Source organism: Mustelus asterias, chromosome 11 (genome assembly GCF_964213995.1).
Source record: "Mustelus asterias chromosome 11, sMusAst1.hap1.1, whole genome shotgun sequence".
NCBI lineage: Eukaryota > Metazoa > Chordata > Chondrichthyes > Carcharhiniformes > Triakidae > Mustelus > Mustelus asterias.
Window position 1 is genome coordinate 52,689,316 of NC_135811.1, and position 21,104 is coordinate 52,710,419.

Here is a 21,104-nt window from a genome sequence, read left to right on the forward strand (position 1 = left end):
TTAGTCCAGGTTTAATGATAAATGTCAGGCCCTCAAAACCCTCACCATTCATTCCTCCAAGATGCGACTCTCATGCCTCTCATATCCCTATGTCCCCTCATTTTCTCCATGCCATTTCAATGGCCCTTCACTCTGTTCCATCTCCATGCCTACATGCCACCTCCATGACCCCTCTTGGTGCCCAGACTTCCTTATATTCTCCATGCTACGGTGCCCCCATGCCACTTACTTGCCCTGTCATATCCCCATGCATCCTAATACCCCTATGCTCCCTCCATGCACACTCCATGTACCTTCCTTAGCCACTCACCCAGAATCCACTATTGCCAGATGTCATGAGCCATTTAGAAGTGATAAAAAAACTTCTGACAATACAATTACCCTAATACTAATACTCTAATATACTTGATACTGAAAAATCTCTCATTCATAAAACTCACTGAAAAATGTAAATCCCCTCAAGTGATTAATCTGCCGTAATAACAAACATCTATTTCACTAACCACACTGAAGATAGCTAATCCTTGAATAAATTATTTAAAGTGCAAATCTAAGTGTCTATGCAGCTCCATGCTGAGATAAGTCATTTTGGATATATTGAAACTAAGCCAAACATTCATAATAGGCTTAGCAATAATAACAAACCTTGGAAAATGTAAACAGTGGCATTTATGGAAATTGCAAGAACAGATACCTAATAGTTTATTCTAAGCTATACTGGATGGCCTGCCATTCGCTGTACTCCAGCAGCAGGGGTCTTTCTTTTCACGTAGTGAAAGCTGCAGACTGTTTTCTTTTAATTTTTAAGTGCTTGGGAATAAATAACTTTGGATCATGATACTTAAATAGACCTAACTCCATCCCTCACAAGCATTGACTCTCCTCCATAAAATTGTGGTTTGCACACTGTGGGCTAAGGCTGTTAGAGCAATGAAAATTGGGTGTCTTTGTACTCAGGAGTCAAATCAAATGGCCCTGCTGAATTTGAGTTTCCGACCTCTGTGATTCATGACCTGACCCCCCCCTCCCCCCCGCCCCCACCACCCCACCCCCGATCTGTTTGAAATGGAGCCTGGATTTCTCCATCCAGATCACTATTTTTCCTTACAGGCATGCAACACTTGTTGCAGGACCATGTCTCAATTGCTCATGTACTGTATCCTAAAATTTTAAACACCACTATTAAAATGACAAGTTTGTTTTATGAGGTGCCTTTCATGATCTCAGCACACCTAAAAGCAGCCACTCACTCAAATACCTTCAAATCAATTATTCATTTAACATAGGAGGTGCGGCATCCAATTTGCATGCAGTAAGCTCCCATAAACAACAACAAAATCACTCGTTCAACAATGTTGGCACTGGGACAGTTGTTGGACATGGCACTGAAGAGAATTCCTCTTTCCTTCTTCAAATGGGGGCATGGAATCTTTTACATCCACATCAGAGGACAAGCGCCGAGAGGTGCAAGCTTGAATTACACGCTAGAGCTGAGAACCAGCTTACTGCCCTAAATAGCAAGTTGCCTGTCAAGACAGCATTATATCTATCGCATGCCAACCTTCTTTAATGCACCGAGTTAAAATTAGATTGCAGCTAACACTTTAATGAGTGAATTCAAGCCAATTTTCAATTACAGTGGGCCCAAATTAACTTCATAAACAAATGTGTTTTAGATTGAAATGCACAACATGTCTACAGATTTCTATCAAATACAAGCACCATCACAACAATGTATTTTGTGTAATGGAATGTTACAAGTACATGACAGAAAACACTTAAGCATCTTAGAATATAATTTAATGTTAACCCATGTGGCAAAATATCTATCGAGTCACACAAATTGAACGGGATGCTGGTATACATTTAAAAAATAATTAATCCTGGATAATATAATTAAACAATGCATATAAAAAGAGGCAAAAGTAAAAGACTACGTTGGTTAGAAATTAGTGAAGAGGAAATGGGAAAATCATTATTGATTGGCCAAGATTACTAACTAATTTGATCACGAGCTGTAAAAGAATATGACTGATGAGCTGAAACAGTGAGTCGGATTTGTTGATCGGCCTTGCATTGAAACAGCAGCTGTCTAAAAGTTAATTAAATACACTGGTTCAGGTATCTGCAGCATTACTTAATTAATGAATGTGTATGGTTGCATTGCAAGTCATCCTCAAGCTGATTCTTTTTCTACTTGTGTTCCATTTAAACCATTACACAATACCACCGATCCAGCTGTTTTAAGCAATTTTAAAAATTACAATATTTCCAACTTTACAGTACATGAGATTTGATTCTAAAAACATCGGCATGTTGTTTAACTGAAATTTAATGAGGTGACATAGACTAACTTTGATGATGATTCTTCCTATCACTTTCCTTGAAAGCACTCTCTCTCTCTCTCTTACAGCTTCTTAATTTCCACCATATCTTCTCCACAACCTGACCTTTGTCAACAGTTTTCCCAAATATCCTGGTTTCTTCTTCACCAAAGTTTTTTGTCTGCTGTGCAAAATAACTTTTCACCACCCCTATTACAGTTGGAGACCTCTCTTTTTATTCTTTCTCTCCCTTCCCAAGATGATGGCCTCTTTGTCCACATCTTCCATCCCATCAGCCATCACAATCAATGGATTATCATTTGCTGTTTCTGCCATGTATAACATGATCCCAGAACCAATCACGGCCAGAATCCTACCACCATTTAATGCCGGCGGGTGTTTCCTATCCCACCACAGTGAACGGAGATTTGACTGGCTGCCAAATTCTCCGGATTCACTGCAGCGGGCGAGTGGTATGAACTGCAGGTAAGATCATGCCCCATATCTTTCGTTCCCCTTCTCTCTCTCCATCCTGAATGATTTTTAAAAATGTTGTTGGGAAGTTAGTGCAACTTGCCAGGCCAGCATTAATTACCCATCCCCAATTGCCCCTGAACAGTTGCAGGTGAGTTGCCGACAACTGGATGGCTTGCTAGGTCACTTCAGAGGGCAGGGTCTGGAGTCAGGCCAGACCAGGCAAGGATGACAGATTTCCCCACCTGAATGACATTGTTACAACCAGCAGTTTTATGATTATTATTACTTTTATTCCAGAGTTAATGAAATTTAAATTTCTCCAGGTGGCATGATGGGATTTGAGCCCTTGTTTCTGGAGCATTAGTCAAAGCCTCTGGATTACTAGCCCAGAGCCCAATACCAGTATGTCACCAGCCACAAACAATGACTTTGCTCTTTTATTACTATTACCACAATACAAATTGCAATTCAAGTGGCTGTTTGATATGATTTGATTTATTATTGTCACACATATTAGCATACAGTGAAAAGTATTGTTTCTTGCATGTTATACAGACAAAGCATACTGTTCATAGAGAAGGAAAGGAGAGAGTGGAGAATGTAGTGTTACAGTCACAGCTAGGGTGTAGAGAAAGATCAACTTAGTGTGAGTTAGATCCATTCAAAAGTTTGATGGCAGCAGGGAAGAAGCTGTTCTTGAGTCGGTTGGTATGGGACCTCAGACTTTTGTATCTTTTTCCCGACGGAAGAAGGTGGAAGAGAGAATGTCTGGGGTGTGTGGGTCCTTAATTATGCTGGCTGCTTTGCTGAGGCTGCTTTGCTGAGGGCGGCACGGTAGCACAGTGGTTAGCACTGTTGCTTCACAGCTCCAGGGACCTGGGTTCAATTCCTGGCTTGGGTCACTGTCTGTGTGGAGTTGCACATTCTCCTCGTGTCTGCATGGGTTTCCTCCGGGTGCTCCGGTTTCCTCCCACAGTCCAAAGATGTGCGGGTTAGGTTGATTGGCCATGCTAAAATTGCCCCTTAGTGTCCTGAGATGCGTAGGTTAGAGAGATTAGCGGGTAAATGTGTAGAGATATGGGGGTAGGGCCTGGGTGGGATTGTGGTCAGTGCAGACTCGATGGGCCAGATGGCCTCTTTCTGCACTGTAGGGTTTCTATGAGCGGGAAGTGTAGACAGAGTCAATGGATGGGAGGCTGTGAGAAATTAACTAAAAAAAAGGAACAGGTACTAGTTAGCGGAGCTTTTTAAAAACAAATCCTGGGATGTCCCTGCAAATGTTAGCATTCATTGCCCATCCCTAATTCCCCTTGAGAAGTTGTTGACGAGCAGTCACCTTCAACTGCTGCAGTTCTGCTGGTGTAGTTACACTGCAGTTTTGTTCAGTAGGAAATTCCAGGATTTTGACACAGCAATGATGAAGGAACAGTGATGTATTTCCAAGTCTGGCTGGTGTGTGACTTACAGAGTAGTTTGCAGGTGGTGGTGTTCTCATGCACCTGCTGCCCTTGTCCTTCCAAGTGGTGGAGGTCGAGGATTTGAAAGCTGCTGTTAAAGATGTCTTGCCAAGTTCTGGCAGTACATCTTGTAGGTGTTACACACTGCAGCCATAAAATGCTGAGGTTGGAGGGAGCGAATATTCAAGGTTGTGGACGCAGTGCCAATCAAACAGGTTGCTTTACCCATAGTGTCAAGATTCTTGAGGGTTAGAATTGCACTCGTATTCCTGATTTGTGTCTCATAGGTAGTGGCTGGATTAAATATAGATATAAATAATCAGGGTTCCAAAGCAAGTTGGAATGTGCAAGTTGGTCAAGTTCAGAAATGATTCTTAGCTAGTTAGGGAGCTGTTAGACCATAAGACGTGGGATCAGAAGTACACCATTCGGCCAATCTAGTCTGCTCTGCCATTCAATGAGATCATGATTGATTCATTGTACTGATTTTTTAAAAATTCATTCATGGGACATGGATGCCGGCCAGGATTTATTGTCCATACCTTCTTCAGAGGGCAGTTGAGAGTCAACCAAGTTGCTGTGGCTCTGGAGTCACATTTGGGCCAGACCAGGTCAGGACGGTAGGTTTCCTTCCCCAAAGAATATTACTGAACCAGATGGGTTTTTCCAACAATCGACAATGGTTTCATGGTCATCAATAGATTCTTAATTCCAGATATTTTTTATTAAATTCAAATCCCAAGTGCCGTGGCGGAATTCGAACCTGGGTCCCCAGAGCATTAGCTAAGTTTCTGGATTAATAGTCTAACGATAATACCACTAGGCCATCACTTCCCCTTTGGTATGATAATCCTAAACTCCACTTTCCTGCCTTATCCCCATAACCCTGCATTCATTTACTGACTAAAAATCTGTCTATCCCACTCTTCAATTTACCTACTGACACAGCTTCCACAGCTCTCTATACGGTAAAGAATTCCACAGATTCACTATCCTCTGAGAGAAGAAATTTCTCCTCATCACTGTCTTAAATGGGAGGCCCCTTACTCGGAGACTGTGCCCTCTGGTCCTAGACTCTCCCACAAGGGGAAACAACTTCTCCGCATCTACCTTGTTGAATCTGATGAGGCAGCCAAGGAGTCACAGAAAGACTTCAACAAGATTTGCAAGCATAAGTTTGATGTTTGAAATATAATGAATGAAAATAACATAATTGAGGAAATACGGAAAGATAAATTTGCTCAATTACTGGAGCTGAACCGGAGATGGAAGAGGTTGAAAGAGACTAGGGAGTGATAATAGACTCAGTTATTTTGGAACAACAATCTGAAAAGATATCAAAGTGCTGAGCTGAATTTGAAAGAATCAGTCTGATACCATCATACACAACTTTGGCCAGTCTCCAAATTGAACACTGCATTCACATCAGCCACTGAGTAACAACAAAATCATGAAAGACGTACCAGCAGTGAGGTTTTGATTTTCAGACAGGAAGAATTGACAGGAAAATTTAGATACAGTTGGACTCCTGGGATTCAATAGGAATGAGAACAGACCCAATGGGGGAATACAATAGTAAGTAAAAACCAAAGGCAAATCTGGAACACTCTAGGTCAGAATACACTGGAAAAACAGGAAATTATAGGTGGCAGCTGGTAAAATGTAGAACTGAGCCTTGTAACTTTTCTCTGCACTTTCTCCAGAACTTGAATGTTTTCCTGGGTTCTCAACCACTTGAACTGAACACAATGTGATATATGTTTGTTGGGGGTTTGGGGGTGTGTATTGTCCCTTAAAGGGGGTGGTCATGTGACCTCTGGAGGGTTGTTAGTCCCTCCCAGTGTGCTACCTGGTTAAGCAATCTAGGATTTGACTGTAGCAGACTGCAAACCGATAATAAAGAGTTTCCCAGTGTTTACATTTATGAGGCCTACTTCGTGATCCTTTTTGCGCAATACTTTGCAAAATACACATATAACAACTGGTAATGAGGCTGCTTGACAGCCTACACATGCTGCTGATGTTTCCATTCTGGTGAAGGGGGGAGGGGATCAAGCATCACTCGAGAACTTCGTTCCACGGCACTGGAAAGGACTTGCAGCGTTGCAACCCTGCAAAGAAAGGGTAAGAGTGTCCCAACCACCATTGCTTTGGGTGAACAGTCCATTCAGGGGGAAGGTAGTACTTGTCTGAGAGCTGGCCAAAAATGTCACGGGAAGTGGTCGCCGAGGGGACCCAGGCTGCAGTCAATGGCCGGCAAAGAGCAGTAACCACGGTAGTCAAGGGAGCAGCCGTCATGTTGATAGTTGCTCTTCATTAGCTGGACATGTTAAGTGTTGAGTCTATTAAGGTTGTTAAGTCTCCTTCAACTTCATTCTTAGGGCGGGTTTTTCCTGCCACGCTCGCCCCAAAATTGGAAAATCCTACCCGAGGTCAATGGACCTTTGCATGGTTTGCATCCCCCCGCCCCACCCGCTACGATTCCTGTGATGTGTGGGACGGGAAAATTCCCCCTTAGTAATTTCTATTAGTACACATACTGCCCAGTTACTACTACCTGGTAAAGCATTACAACTTACTCGAGTTTGGTCACAGTAGGTTCTCTATGTCAACCAATGGAGTACAAGTTTCTGCCTGAGCCTTCTTGATTAGAAATTGCATTGGCAATTGCCATCACTGACAATGCACTCAACCCCATCTTTACAGTAACAACGCTCAATGACTGATGAAGGATCATCCTGACTCGAAGCATTGGCTTTATTCTCTCTGCACAGATGGTGTCAGACTTGCTGGGTTTCTCCATCATTTTCTGTTTTGCTTCAGGTTCCAGCACCCGCAGTATTTTGCCTTTAACTTAATGACCGACTTTCAACTTAACTTGCTCTTGGCTCACTTTAGTCTTTAAACCACTATCCAAAATCTCATTTGAAGACAGTTTACTCTTTAAAAAAAAACAAATCTAAAGATCACACAATATTACCTTGACAACACAAGAAAATTGAGCTCAAGGCCACAACCGGATCAACCATAATCTGATTGAATGGTGGAACAGGCTCGAAGGGCCAAATAGCCAACTCCTGCTCCCATGTTCCTATGTCATTCCAATGTTAGATACATTCCACTGATCATTGAAAACACCAGAAAATGAATTTCAATTTAAAAATGCAGAGTAAAACAATAAGGGAAATGATTAATGTTAACATAAGAACTAGGAGCAGGAGTAGGCTATCTGGCCCCTCGAATCTGCTCCACCATTCAATAAGATCATGGCTGATCTTATCGTGGAATCAGCTCCACTTACCCACCCACTTATCAGAATCCTTACTTCCTTTATTGTTCAAAAATTTATCTCTGCTTGCCTTAAAAACATTCAATGAGGTAGCCTCAACTGCTTCACTGGGCAGGGAATTCCACTGATTCACAACCCTTTGTGTGAAGAAGTTCCTCCTCAACTCAGTCCTAAATCTGCTCCCCCTTATTTTGAGGTTATGCCCCCTAGTTCTAGTTTCACCTGCCAGTGGAAACAACTTCCTTGCTTCTATCTTATCTATTCCCTTCATAATCTTATATATTTCTATAAGATCTCCCCTCATTCTTCTGAATTCCAATGAGTATAGCCCCAGTCTACTCAGTCTCTCCTCATAAGCCAATCCTCTCAACTCCGGAATCAACCTAGTGAATCTCCTCTGCACCCCCTCCAGTGCCAGTATATCCTTTCTCAAGTAAGGAGATCAAAACGGTACACAGTACTCCAGGTGTGGCCTCACCAGCACCTTATACAGCTGCAACATAACCTCGCTGTGTTTAAAATCAATCCCTCTAGCAATGAAGGACAAAATTCCATTTGCCTTCTTAATTCCTGCTGCACCTGCAAACCAATTCCTCGAGATTCTTGCACAAGGACACCCAGGTCCCTCTGCACAGCAGCATGCTGCAATTTTTTACCATTTAAATAATAGTCCATTTTGCTGTTAAATCTCACAGCATAATCGGTTTCTCATGTGCATAATATTTATCTGTGTGTGGCTCCCAATCTCTGATGAGATGGATCTTTAGTGGCATTATGGATAAAAATTAATTGCATATTATCCCAACATTATTGTGTATTCAATAGAACACTTCACACAAGATAACAATTAATTTGAATTTACCTTAATAACCAAATCAAATTTCTGATGAAAATCCCTGTTTATTGGCCTTAGGAGATAGAGCTCAGCAGTGATATTGTTCAGAGAAAAGTACTTAGCATAATCCTCCGGAGTACCTTAAACAAAACAGCACAATTTTCTGTGATTAATTTCGTGGAAATGATTGGCATAGCATTTAATACTGTCAAACAATTTATTGAGTTAATATACTGAAATGATAAAACAATTTTCAAAACTATGGCCCACTGCCTCACAACATAAAACTATAAGTCTGGATGATAAAGCCTGAAAACATAAAGTTACCAACCAACAAGAATGCTGTAGACAATTCCTGGCTGATCACCAGTTGGTTTAATATTTATATCCTGGTCAACAGCTAAAATCCGAGGTGTGACATTCACAGGGTTTATTCTTGCCTGAAAAGAAAAAAAAAATCAATCTTAACTTTAAAAAAAACTTTAATAAAAGTTTAATAATGCTTATTCATCGAAATCCATTTTTATTTCTTTCTGTAGAGATATGAGCAGCGATGTCAAACCTTTTATCACGATTGCTAAATCTTAGAATGGCATTCAAAGAAAAATTTGTAACTCAACTTTGGCAAAATAGCCTAAGATTCATTTTTGTGGCTGACATATTTTCAAATGTACCGATAGCAGCAGAGTATTTTTTTATTTGTTTATAGGACGTGGGCTGGCTAGCATTTATTGCCCATCCCTAATTGCCCTTCTGCAGAGACATTTAAGAGTCAGCCACATTGCTGTGGATCTGGAGCCACATGTAGGCCAGACCAGGTAAGGATGGCAGATTTCCTTCCCGAAAGGACAATAGAGAACCAGGTAGATTTTTCACGACAATCCACAATGAATTCGTGGTCATCATTATACTTTTAATTCCAGATTTTTACTCAATTCAAATTTCACCATCTGCAGTGGTTGGATTTGTACATGGGTGCCCAAAGCATTACCCTGGGTCTTTGGAATACTCGCCCAGTGACAATACCATGATATCACCGCCTCCCTTGGAAAATACTCTTCTTTTTGAACATCAAAACAGATGTAATTAAATTCAAGTTGCAGTCTCCCCTGGATCTCTTTTATAACTATCTTTCAATGTTAAATGTTACATCGATCATATTCCTACCCCATCTTCACACAGTACCCCATGCAACTCTTGTGAATGTCATGTTTACAAATGTGTGTTTGCTTTTTGGGAGAGAAATTTCTGCAAATGAACAAATTTTACTCCACATATCAGATGACAAATTAACATTAAAACCTTCTTACATATATATTGTGTGGTACAGTGCTAAGCCTCTGAGCCAGAAGCTCTTGAGTTTGAGTTACACCCCTGGATCTAATAGCCACGGAAAGTACTTTCATAACATGGCTAAACAGGTTGAGTATCAACCTGCAAATTTCAACATGCGCCAATGGCAGGCAGTGAGAGCAGGCAAGATTCCTGTACAGCCATGTGATGTAAAGAAAGTTGGAGCCACTACCATCAGAATCCATAGCCCCAGATACAACAAACATATAAAAGTGCATGTTGCCACAGCATCTCAGACTCCCCAAGTGAACTGCAACGCCCCGGAAACACATGTATATTATCTATACCTCTAAAACAACTTGCATCGAAAGAAGGAGATTATATCATAGAATCATAGAATCCCTACAGTGCAGAAGGAGGCCATTTGGCCCATTGAGCCTGCACCGACAAAAGTTCCACCGAGACCCTATCCCCTTAACCCTACACATTTACCCTGCTCGCCTTCCTGACATTAAGGGGCAATTTAGCAAGGCCAATCAACCTAATCTGTACATCTTTGGAGTGTGGGAGGAAACTGGAGCAAGAGTGACGAAAATCTTGGTCAGAGGTGGGTTTTAAAGGGGATATGAAAGGACTAAAGGGAGGTAGAGACGGGGAGGAGGCGTTGAGAAATTCCAGAGCATACGGCTGCAGGTATGGCCTCCAATAATAGAACAAATGGAGTGGGGGAATGCAAAAGAGCCCAGAGATGGAGAAACAGAGTTCCTGCAGAGCTGAAGGCCGTTACAGAGGTAGGGAATAATGAGAGCACACAGGGATTTTAACACGATGATGAAGTATTAGCAAACTGATATTCAAAGCACATCAGTTATCATCAGTTATCCATGACTGATGGGTGAGTAGCACAGAATGTGGAAAGCAAAGTTTTAGGTTGAGCTGAAGTTCATGGAGGGTGGAGGATTATAGCGTTGGAAGCTTAAATTGAGATCAAATGGGAAACCAAAGTAGAAGTAGTCTGGATCGACTGGCGACTTTGGCTGGTAAGTGGGACAGAATCAAGAGTACATTGGTTGTGTTAGGGGTTTAAGATGATAGCTGCAATCTTTTCCAATGTTTCACAGGAGGAAATTGTGGCTCATCCAGCACTGGATGTTAGGTAATTAACTTGGCAATGTTCTACCGAAGGACATTAACAAAGCTAATTATATGTGCATTATCTAATTATGTTCAAATAGACAATGTTAGCGTATTATTTTCTGGAAGCAAGATATTTCAAAATCCATTTAAAAATAAATGATTATTTGAAGTAGATCATGCTTATTTAATACATTTCCATTTTAAAACTGCTATTAAACATTATATGCCCAACTTCAAACAAGATAGTCCTCAAAGATGCAGTATCGCTTCAAGTATCGTTAAAAGTTCTGAACTTTTACGAGTAAAATATTATTTTCTCTTATGTTCAAAGTTAGAAATAAAAGGCTGCAGAGCATGCTGAGCTGAACAAAATGACATACAATTGTACAAATTTATGTTTATCAAGTTTTAATTTGTATTCAAATGTATAATCCAGCCCCCAATTTTTTCTTTCCACATCAGGATTAAAAAAGAGAGACTTGCATTTATATAATGCCTTTTATGGACCACAGGATGGCAGAAATAATTTGACAGCCAATAAAGCATTTCTAAAATGTAGTCTCGTGTTCCAATGTAGGAAACCCAATAGCCAAGTTGCACCCAACAAGCTCCCATGAATAGCAATGTGATAATGACCAGGTAATTTATTATTGTAATAATGACTGAGGGATAAATATTGGCCAGGACACCAAGGATAACTGGTATATTCAGGGTGGGATTCTCCAGTCTCATTTGCTTCCATCCCGCTGCCAGCAAGAATGGAGAATCTGGCGCTCAGCACAAACTCCATTCACTGAAGAGGCACCAGAGAGTCCCAGCCATGGATGAGGTTGGAGGTTTCTGGTGTTGGTTTAGAAATTACTTGAGGAGAGTTAGGCTAGTTGGTTCATAATTCCGGTTTCTCCCGGTCATCTTTCCTAAATAGATGAGCGACATATGCAATGTTTCAATACAATGGAAAGAAACTTGATAGTCACTTGAGTAGTTCAACAACAGGAGGATCACATCAAACAGCTGTTTGGGAAAGGCAGAGTACTGACCATACTCAACCAAGCCAGGTTTGCAAAATTCAGAAGACAATGGGTGGGATTCTCCAGCCGCTCATGCCAGCGAGATTCACTGGTCTTGCTGCAATGAACGGAGATTCGGTTGAGCACCAAATTCTCCGACCTTGCTGATGGTGGCGGTGGTGGAGCGCGAATGGCCAGAGAATTCCAGCCAACGTCTAACTTTAGATGAGAGTCTGCAATTGGATGCAAATAACACTGTTTGTGCTACTGGCATCATATATTACCTCAGCAGCAGCGATAGATCAATGGCTTCAAAAACAGTCAAGTCATCCTTATCCAAGTCATTATAAATACATCACTGTTCATTTGCCAACATTGGGTCAAAATCCTAGTACCAGTACTGTGGGAGTACCTTCCCCCTGGACTGCAGAGGTTCAAGAAGGTGGCCCACCACCACTTTCTCAGGGGCAATTAGGGATGGGTTATAATTTCTGGCTTTTCCACGATGTTGTCTTCCCATGAATGAATAACAAAAACTTACATTCATCAGTATAGCAATAGTGCTATAATATATGAGAATGACAATCAGCTTAACAAGCAAGGTATAAATAGTGAAAGCCTGATGCTTCAAGCCTTCCCTTAACTCATCCTTTTAATTAAATCAAAATCTCCAAAATACTGTGCTCAACCAGTAATTAAAACATCTGTAATGCCACTCAACTCTGAAGTACGTCTCTTTGATCATGGACAGAAAGAAAGCAGGTAAATTCTGTCCGTGACACTATGACAAAGTGTTTCGTACGTGAGATGTGGGTATTTTCTTACCATCAGAGTGACTGTAACAATTTAAACAACGAAGGACGAAGCAAAGTACAGCACAGGAAAAGACCTTTCAGTCCTCCAAGCCTGTGCCGATCATGATGCCCTAACTAAACAAACACAAAAACCATCTGCCCTTACTCGGTCTGTATCTCTCTATTCTTTCCCTATTCATATACCTGTCCAGGTGCCTCTTAAATGTTGCGAATGTGCCTAATTCCACCAGCTCCTCTGGCAGCGCATTCCGGGCACCCACCACACTCTGCGTGAAAAACATCCCCCACACAGCTCCCTTAAACTTTCCCCCTCTCACCTTGAACCTGTGCCCCCTTGTAATTGATACTTCCACCCAAGGAAAACACCTCTGACTATCCACCCTGTCTGTGCCTCTCATAATTTTGTAGATCTCTATCAGGTCTCTTCTCAGCTTCCATCTTTCCACTGAAAACAATCCTAATTTATTCAACCTCTCCTCACAGCCAACAACCTTGAGACCAGGAAACATCCTGGTGAACCTTCTTTGCACTCTCTCCAAAGCTTCCACGTCCTTCTGGTAGTGCGGCGACCAGAACTGCACGCGATACTCCAAATTCGGCCAAACCAAGGTTTCATATAGCTGCAACATGATTTCCCAATTCTTGTACTCAGTGTCATGGCTGATGAAGGCAAGCATGCCATATGCTTTCTTGTGTTGCCACTTTTAGAGAACTGTGGACCTGCACTCCCAGATCCCTCTGCATGTGAACGTTCCTAAGCGTTCTGCCATTTACAGTATAATTCACACCTAAATTTGATCCTCCAAAATGCATCACCTCGCATTTGTCCAGATTAAACTCCATCTGCTGTTTCTGTGTCCAAGTTTCCAATCTATCTATAGCCTGTTGTATCCTCTGACAATCCACTAGCAGCAACTCCACCAATCTTCGTGTCATCCCCAAACTTATCAATCAAATCACCTACATTTTCCTCCAGACCATTTATATATACTAAACTACTGATCCCTGTGGAACACCACCAGCTACCGATCTCCATTCTGAAAAACACCCTTCCACTGCGACTCTCTGTCTTCTATAACCAAGATGTGGAGATGCCGGCATTGGACTGGGATAAACACAGTAAGAAGTCTCACAACACCAGGTTAAAGTCCAACAGGTTTATTTGGTAGCAAAAGCCACTAGCTTTCGGAGCGCTGCTTCTTCGTCAGGTAAGTGGGAGTTCTGTTCACAAACAGGGCATATAAAGACACAAACTCAATTTACAAAATAATGGTTGGAATGCGAGTCTTTACAGGTAATCAATTCTTAAAGGTACAGACAATGTGGGTGGAGAGAGGGTTAAGCACAGGTTAAAGAGATGTGTATTGTCTCCAGCCAGGACAGTTAGTGAGATTTTGCAAGCCCAGGCAAATCGTAGGGGCTACAGATAGTGTGACATGAATCCAAGATCCTGGTTGAGGCCGTCCTCATGTGTGTGGAACTTAGCTATCAGTCTCTGCTCAGCGACGCTGCGCTGTCGTGTGTCGTGAAGGCTGCCTTGGAGAACGCTTACCCGAAGATCAGAGGGCGAATGCCCGTGACCGCTGAAGTGTTCACCAACAGGAAGAGAACACTCTTGCCTGGTCTGCAGATGCTACGACAATGGATGAATGAACACCGCTCAACACTCACCAGGCAAGAGTGTTCTCTTCCTGCTGGTGAACACTTCAGCGGTCACGGGCATTCGCCCTCTAATCTTCGGGTAAGCATTCTCCAAGGCGGCCTTCACGACACATGACAGCGCAGTGTCGCTGAGCAGAGACTGATAGCCAAGTTCCACACACGAGGACGGCCTCAACCGGTACCTTGGATTCATGTCACACTATCTGTAACCCCTAGGACTTGCCTGGGCTTGCAAAATCTCACTAACTGTTCTGGCTGGAGACAATACACATCTCTTTAACTTGTGCTTAGCCCTCTCTCCACTCACATTGTCTGTACCTTTAAGACTTGATTACCTGTAAAGACTCGCATTCCAACCATTATTTTGTAAATTGAGTTTGTGTCTTTATATGTTCTTTTCTTCAGTGTTCACCAAGGAGAGGGGCCATGTTTTTGAGGAAGAGGAGGTGTTACAGGCTAATAGGCTGGAGGAAATAGATGTTCAGAGGGAGGATGTCCTGGCAGTTTTGAATAAACTGAAGGTCGATAAGTCCCCTGGGCCTGATGAAATATATCCTAGGATTCTTTGGGAGGCAAGGGATGAGGTTGCAGAGCCTTTGGCTTTGATCTTTGGGTCCTCGCTGTCCACGGGGATGATGCCAGAGGTCTGGAGAATGGCAAATGTTGTTCCTCTGTTTAAGAAGGGGAATAGAAATGACCCTGGTAATTATAGACCGGTTAGTCTTACTTCGGTGGTTGGTAAATTGATGGAAAAGGTCCTTAGGGATGGCATTTACGACCATTTAGAAAGATGCAGATTAATCCGGGATAGTCAGCACGGATTCGTGAAGGGCAAGTCGTGCCTCACAAATTTCCTTGAATTTTTTGAGGAGGTAACTAAGTGTGTTGATGAAGGTAGGGCGGTTGATGTCATATACATGGATTTTAGTAAGGCGTTTGATAAGGTCCCCCATGGTCGGATTATGATGAAAGTGAGGAGGTGTGGGATAGAGGGAAAGTTGGCCGATTGGATAGGTAACTGGCTGTCTGATCGAAAGGATGGCCTGAACCGGGATGTTGGATTTATGTCACATTATCAGTAACCCCCACAGCTTGCCCCCTGGTCTTGCAGAATCTCACTAGCTGTTCTGTCTGGAGACAATACACATCTCTTTAACCTGTGTTGAATGCTCCCTCCACCCACATTGTCTGTACCTTTAAGACCTGGCTGGCTGTAGAGATTTGCATTCTAATTAGTATTCTGTAACTTGATTTCTGTGTCTGTGCACTGTTTGAGAGCACATTTCCACTCCATCTGACGAAGGAGCAGTGCTCCGAAAGCTTATGGAATTTGCTACCAAATAAACCTGTTGGACTTTAACCTGGTGTTGTGAGACTTCTTACTGTGTCTGATCGAAGACAGAGGGTGGTGGTGGATGGAAAATTTTCGGATTGGAGGCAGGTTGCTAGCAGAGTGCCACAGGGATCAGTGCTTGGTCCTCTGCTCTTTGTGATTTTTATTAATGACTTAGAGGAGGGGGCTGAAGGGTGGATCAGTAAATTTGCTGATGACACCAAGATTGGTGGAGTAGTGGATGAGGTGGAGGGCTATTGTAAGCTGCAAAGAGACATAGATAGGATGTAAAGCTGGGCTGAAAAATGGCAAATGGAGTTTAACCCTGATAAATGTGAGGTGATTCATTTTGGTAGGACTAATTTAAATGTGGATTACAGGGTCAAAGGTAGGGTTCTGAAGACTGTGGAGGAACAGAGAGATCTTGGGGTCCATATCCACAGATCTCTAAAGGTTGCCACTCAAGTGGATAGAGCTGTGAAGAAGGCCTATAGTGTGTTAGCTTTTATGAACAGGGGGTTGGAGTTTAAGAGCCGTGGGGTTATGCTGCAACTGTACAGGACCTTGGTGAGACCACATTTGGAATATTGTGTGCAGTTCTGGTCACCTCACTATAAGAAGGATGTGGAAGCGCTGGAAAGAGTGCAGAGGAGATTTACCAGGATGCTGCCTGGTTTGGAGGGTAGGTCTTATGAGGAAAGGTTGAGGGAGCTAGGGCTGTTTTCTCTGGAGCGGAGGAGGCTGAGGGGAGACTTAATAGAGGTTTATAAAATGATGAAGGGGATAGATAGAGTGAACGTTCAAAGACTATTTCCTCGGGTGGATGGAGCTATTACAAGGGGGCAAAACTATAGGGTTCATGGTGGGAGATATAGGAAGGATATCAGAGGTAGGTTCTTTACGCAGAGAGTGGTTGGGGTGTGGAATGGACTGCCTGCAGTGATAGTGGAGTCAGAAACTTTAGGAACATTTAAGCGGTTATTGGATAGGCACATGGAGCACACCAGGATGATAGGGAGTGGGATAGCTTGATCTTGGTTTCAGATAAAGCTCGGCACAACATCATGGGCCGAAGGGCCTGTTCTGTGCTGTACTGTTCTATGTTCTATATTATCACAGACTTTCCCCGGAGGTTTAGAAACTCCTCTCATTCACTTGATTCGCATATACTAACACTCACACGAAGACTAGATACAGATAAAAAAACAATGTATATTTGTCTCAGTCTCTCTTTTCTGGCAGGCCTGGAGGTTCATCAATACGTTGATGCTTTTAGATGAAGTGAAGGTCTTGCTAGCAGAGGTTTCTCAGTTACCCATGAGGCTTCTTGTCGTTGAATTTCCAGGAGGTTGAATCTCAGGTGAACTTGAAGTTGCAATTGGTTGGGGTGACTCCTTCGCTCACATTCAAGGTATTGCTGCTTATTGCCTTGGCTGCTCAGTTGACTACAGCTGGCTTTCTGATGGTTTCTCCATCTCTGCAGAGCTGATTCTTGCTTTTTAAAAAAAAAATAGACAACAAACGTGGCTGTCTCACCCACACGACCGGTTACAAATTCAAAGTCCTTTTCCAAATAAGGTAAGTGACCAGGTCGATTGTGCATCATGTGTGATAACTATCACACCTTGAGAGTTTGAGACAGCTAGTGTCATTATATTTGAATAATCCATTCAATTTGAAATTACCCTTTTGAATTAATTTGAGGGAAAGGGCAGTATCAGTTTTAAAATTCCTTTTGTTGTCTCCTGAGACAGGGTAGTGTTTCAATCCACAAGAGAAGTATAAAGCATTAAATGAGAGTTCACAATATACTGGAACATGACAATAGTAATATGAATAGCTTTGTGGTGGCTTATAATAGAGACAGATATTAAAATAAATTTATCAGTTGAATTGTGACAAGTGCTATTTCTGAAATGTAGCAATATTCTCCTGAAATGAATAATAAAGTTCAATTCTAACAATGGTAAATTATGTAAAAATACTTAAAACACGACACACAATGCAAAATGGATCCAGCAACATTGAAATAGCATGAGCTTCATGCTATTTGATTCACTTACAAGAATGCATTATGCAAAGCATGGAATATAATAAATAATGAACTTCACAAACAACTTAGAACTACAGAACTTAGTATTTAGAAGTTCAATAAATATTTTTAATCTTGATACATTTCTTGTTAAGTAGATGTTTGAACCAAATTTTACCATGTGATACTGCATTTCCTGTATAAATCCAACTAGTTTTTAGCTTTTCAATAACTAGGCAGCAAACTTTGTGGCAACAGCTTGATTCATGACACAAATGATAAATGAGCAATCATCTACCAACTCTGATTTTCAAAGTGAGTAGGTTACATGTTCTGAACATGTCAGTTAGGAAAACGAAGAAAAATCGTGGCTAAAGACAAAATAAAAAAAGGTTCTGATGAAACGTTATCTCCACTTGAAACGTGAGCTGAAATTCTCCAGCCTTGCCCGCAGCTGGGATTCTCCGGTCCCTCTATAATGAATGGAGGTTGGCTGAGTGTCAAATTCTCCGTTCTTACTGGCAGCAGTAGTGAGGCGAATGAGACCAGAGAATTCCATCCATTAACTCTGTTATTCCCCACAGGTGCTGCCTGACCTGCTGAGCGTTTCCAGCATTTTTTGTTTTTATTTCTGAATTCCAGCTTACACATTATTCTGCTTTTCTATCAGAGTGAGATCATCTTTACCTCATTAAAGTGATCACGAAGATGAAAAAGTTGTAAATTGACTTCTATTGCCAAATTCATTTTAAAAGCTTAGAACCTATTTTTCCAACAAAACTACATTTCCAAAACCAATTTATTGTTAGCATAAAGTAAAGGGCACATATTGATGTGAACCTCCACTTTAAAAAAGATAGCTGTAAGTAATATTCTACTTAAGGACCAGACAGACTAGTGAGATAAAATTCCAAATTAAGCAAACAACAAATAATCTATGGGGAAGTATAATTGAAGAGAGGGAAGAAAGGGGAAGCCAATGCTGACAAATTAATCCATGTGACAAGAAAACAAGACGAGAAACATCCAATAGTTTTACTAGAACAAACTTCATTTACAATGCGTGAAAATCTTTAATCATTTTGATTGTTCATTATTTTCTATTGCTATGGTTTTCAAAGTAGGCCTGTCAATAATTCTTATTGCAATTCCACCACATATTTCATATGGGTCAAAGGGAAAGGGGTATTGAATTTTTTGAATTCTGCTCTATTCTTATCAGGCAATCAATTAATGATATTAGTGTTAGAACCGAGCGCTGCTGTTATGCATTAGCACATCAGCACCCTTCACCACAAGCAGAAGGATTTACATTTATGCCCACAATGATCAATGCTCTGGATCATGGTCACAGTATCATTAGAGGATGCCAAGTACTAGCAGAATGGTCCCTGGGTCATTTGGACAACAAGGGAAAGTTATTGGCAGCAGCGTGGGAGCAGGTTTACACTTAAGAAAGTAATTTTCATCAATTATATTGGTTGGCAATGAGAGACAATAATCTTTAATACTGATGGCAGCAGTAAAATAATATAAAATACTGTTAATTGATTTTGGAAGCCACTTAATATAGGATTACATACAATATATGGCAAAGAAACAGATTATTTGGCTAACCAGCCTTTGCCATCTTTTATGCTTTACTCAAACCTCCTCCCAGCTTTCCTCATCCAAGTCCATCTTAACTCTCTATTTTTTCCCCCCATACATACTTGGCGAGCATCCCCTTAAATGCATCTATACTATCCTCTTCAATGATTTCCTCTAGTAACAAGCTGCAAAGTTGCACCAGTCTTTGCTTCTCTGTGGTCCAACCAAGATTCAGTACAAGTTTAGCATAACTTCCCTACTATTCAGTTATAGCCCTCTAGAAATAAAGCCTAGTGCTTGATTTGCTTGCAATTATGGCCTTGCTAATGTGGACACAGTAAGAGTTTTAACAACACCAGGTTAAAGTCCAACAGGTTTATTTGGCAGCAAACACCATTAGCTTTCGGAGCGCTGCTCCTTCATCAGATGGAGTGGAAATGTCTGACGAAGGAGCAGCGCTCCGAAAGCTAATGGTGTTTGCTACCAAATAAACCTGTTGGACTTTAACCTGGTGTTGTTAAAACTCTTACTGTGTTCACCCCAGTCCAACGCCGGCATCTCCACACCTTGCTAATGTGGCACAGGAGGTCAGTATTGGCTTCCCCTTTCTCCCCTCTCTTCAATTATACTTCCCCATGGATTATTTGTTGTTTGCTTAATTTGGAATTTTATCTCACTAGTCTGTCTGGTCCTTAAGTAGAATATTACTTAACTCACAGCTATCTTTTTTAAAGTGGAGGCTCACATCAATGTGTGCCCTTTACTTTATGCTAACATTAAATTGGTTTCGGAAATGTAGTTTTGCTGGAAAAATAGGTTCTAAGCTTTTAAAATAAATTTGGCGATAGAAGTAAATTTACAACTTTTTCATCTTCGTGATCACTTTAATGAGGTAAAGATGATCTCACTGATAGAAAAGCAGGATAACGTGTAAGCTGGAAATCAGAAATAAAAACAAAAAATGCTGGAAACGCTCAGCAGGTCAGGCAGTGGGTACCATCTCCTGTCTCTGAGCCATAGGCTCTGGGTTCAAGTTCCACGATGTGGAGATGCCGGCGTTGGACTGGGGTGAACACAGTAACACAGTGAACACAGTTAAAACTCTTACTGTGTTCAAGTTCCACTTCAGGACTTGATAGCCACAGAAGGTGTATTCATAACGTGGCCAAACAGCTTGAGTGTTGCCTTGCAAATCTTTCCAATGCACCTATGGCAGGCAGTAGAACCATAGAAAATTACAGCTCAGAAACAGGCCTTTTGGCCCTTCTTGTCTGTGCCGAACCATTTTATGCCTAATCCCACTGACCTGCACTTGGACCATATCCCTCCACACCCCTCTCATCCATGAACCGTTCCAAGTTTTTCTTAAATGTTAAAAGTGACCCCGCATTTACCACTTTATCCGGCAGCTCATTCTACACTCCCACCACTCTCTGCGTGAAGAAGCCCCCCCTAATATTCCCTTTAAACTTTTCTCCTTTCACCCTTAACCCATGCCCTCTGGTTTTTTTCTCCCCTAGCCTCAGCGGAAAAAGCCTGCTTGCATTCACTCTATCTATACCCATCAAAATCTTATACACCTCTATCAAATCTCCCTTCAATCTTCTACGCTCCAGGGAATAGGAGTGGGAGAGTCTGCTGGTCACCATGCTTGATAGAGTGGTGGCTCTGAAACTATAGCTTCTGGAGAAGGCTGGCGACCTGTTCTAGAAAAAACTCATGACGGAAACAGACCTTAGCAAATGCACCTCCACTCCATTTCCACTTATTTTCTTTTATTTCATTTTCATTTAATCTTTATCAATCCATCTTCCTTATTATATATTTTAATTTATTCCAGCATTTCATTT

At 41.6% G+C, this 21,104-nt stretch overlaps 1 protein-coding gene across 1 annotated transcript in view; it reads right to left on the reverse strand.

Moving 5' to 3' along the window:
- The window catches only part of pcdh15b (protocadherin-related 15b), a 655,691-nt gene that overhangs the window by 426,497 nt on the left and 208,090 nt on the right, over window positions 1–21,104 (reverse strand). Inside the window, exons 8-9 of the mRNA XM_078222925.1 lie at window positions 8,714–8,822; window positions 8,410–8,522 (exon numbers count right to left, since the gene is read on the reverse strand). Coding sequence (XP_078079051.1) covers window positions 8,410–8,522; window positions 8,714–8,822 — 222 coding nt within the window. The remainder of the gene's footprint in view (window positions 1–8,409; window positions 8,523–8,713; window positions 8,823–21,104) is intronic.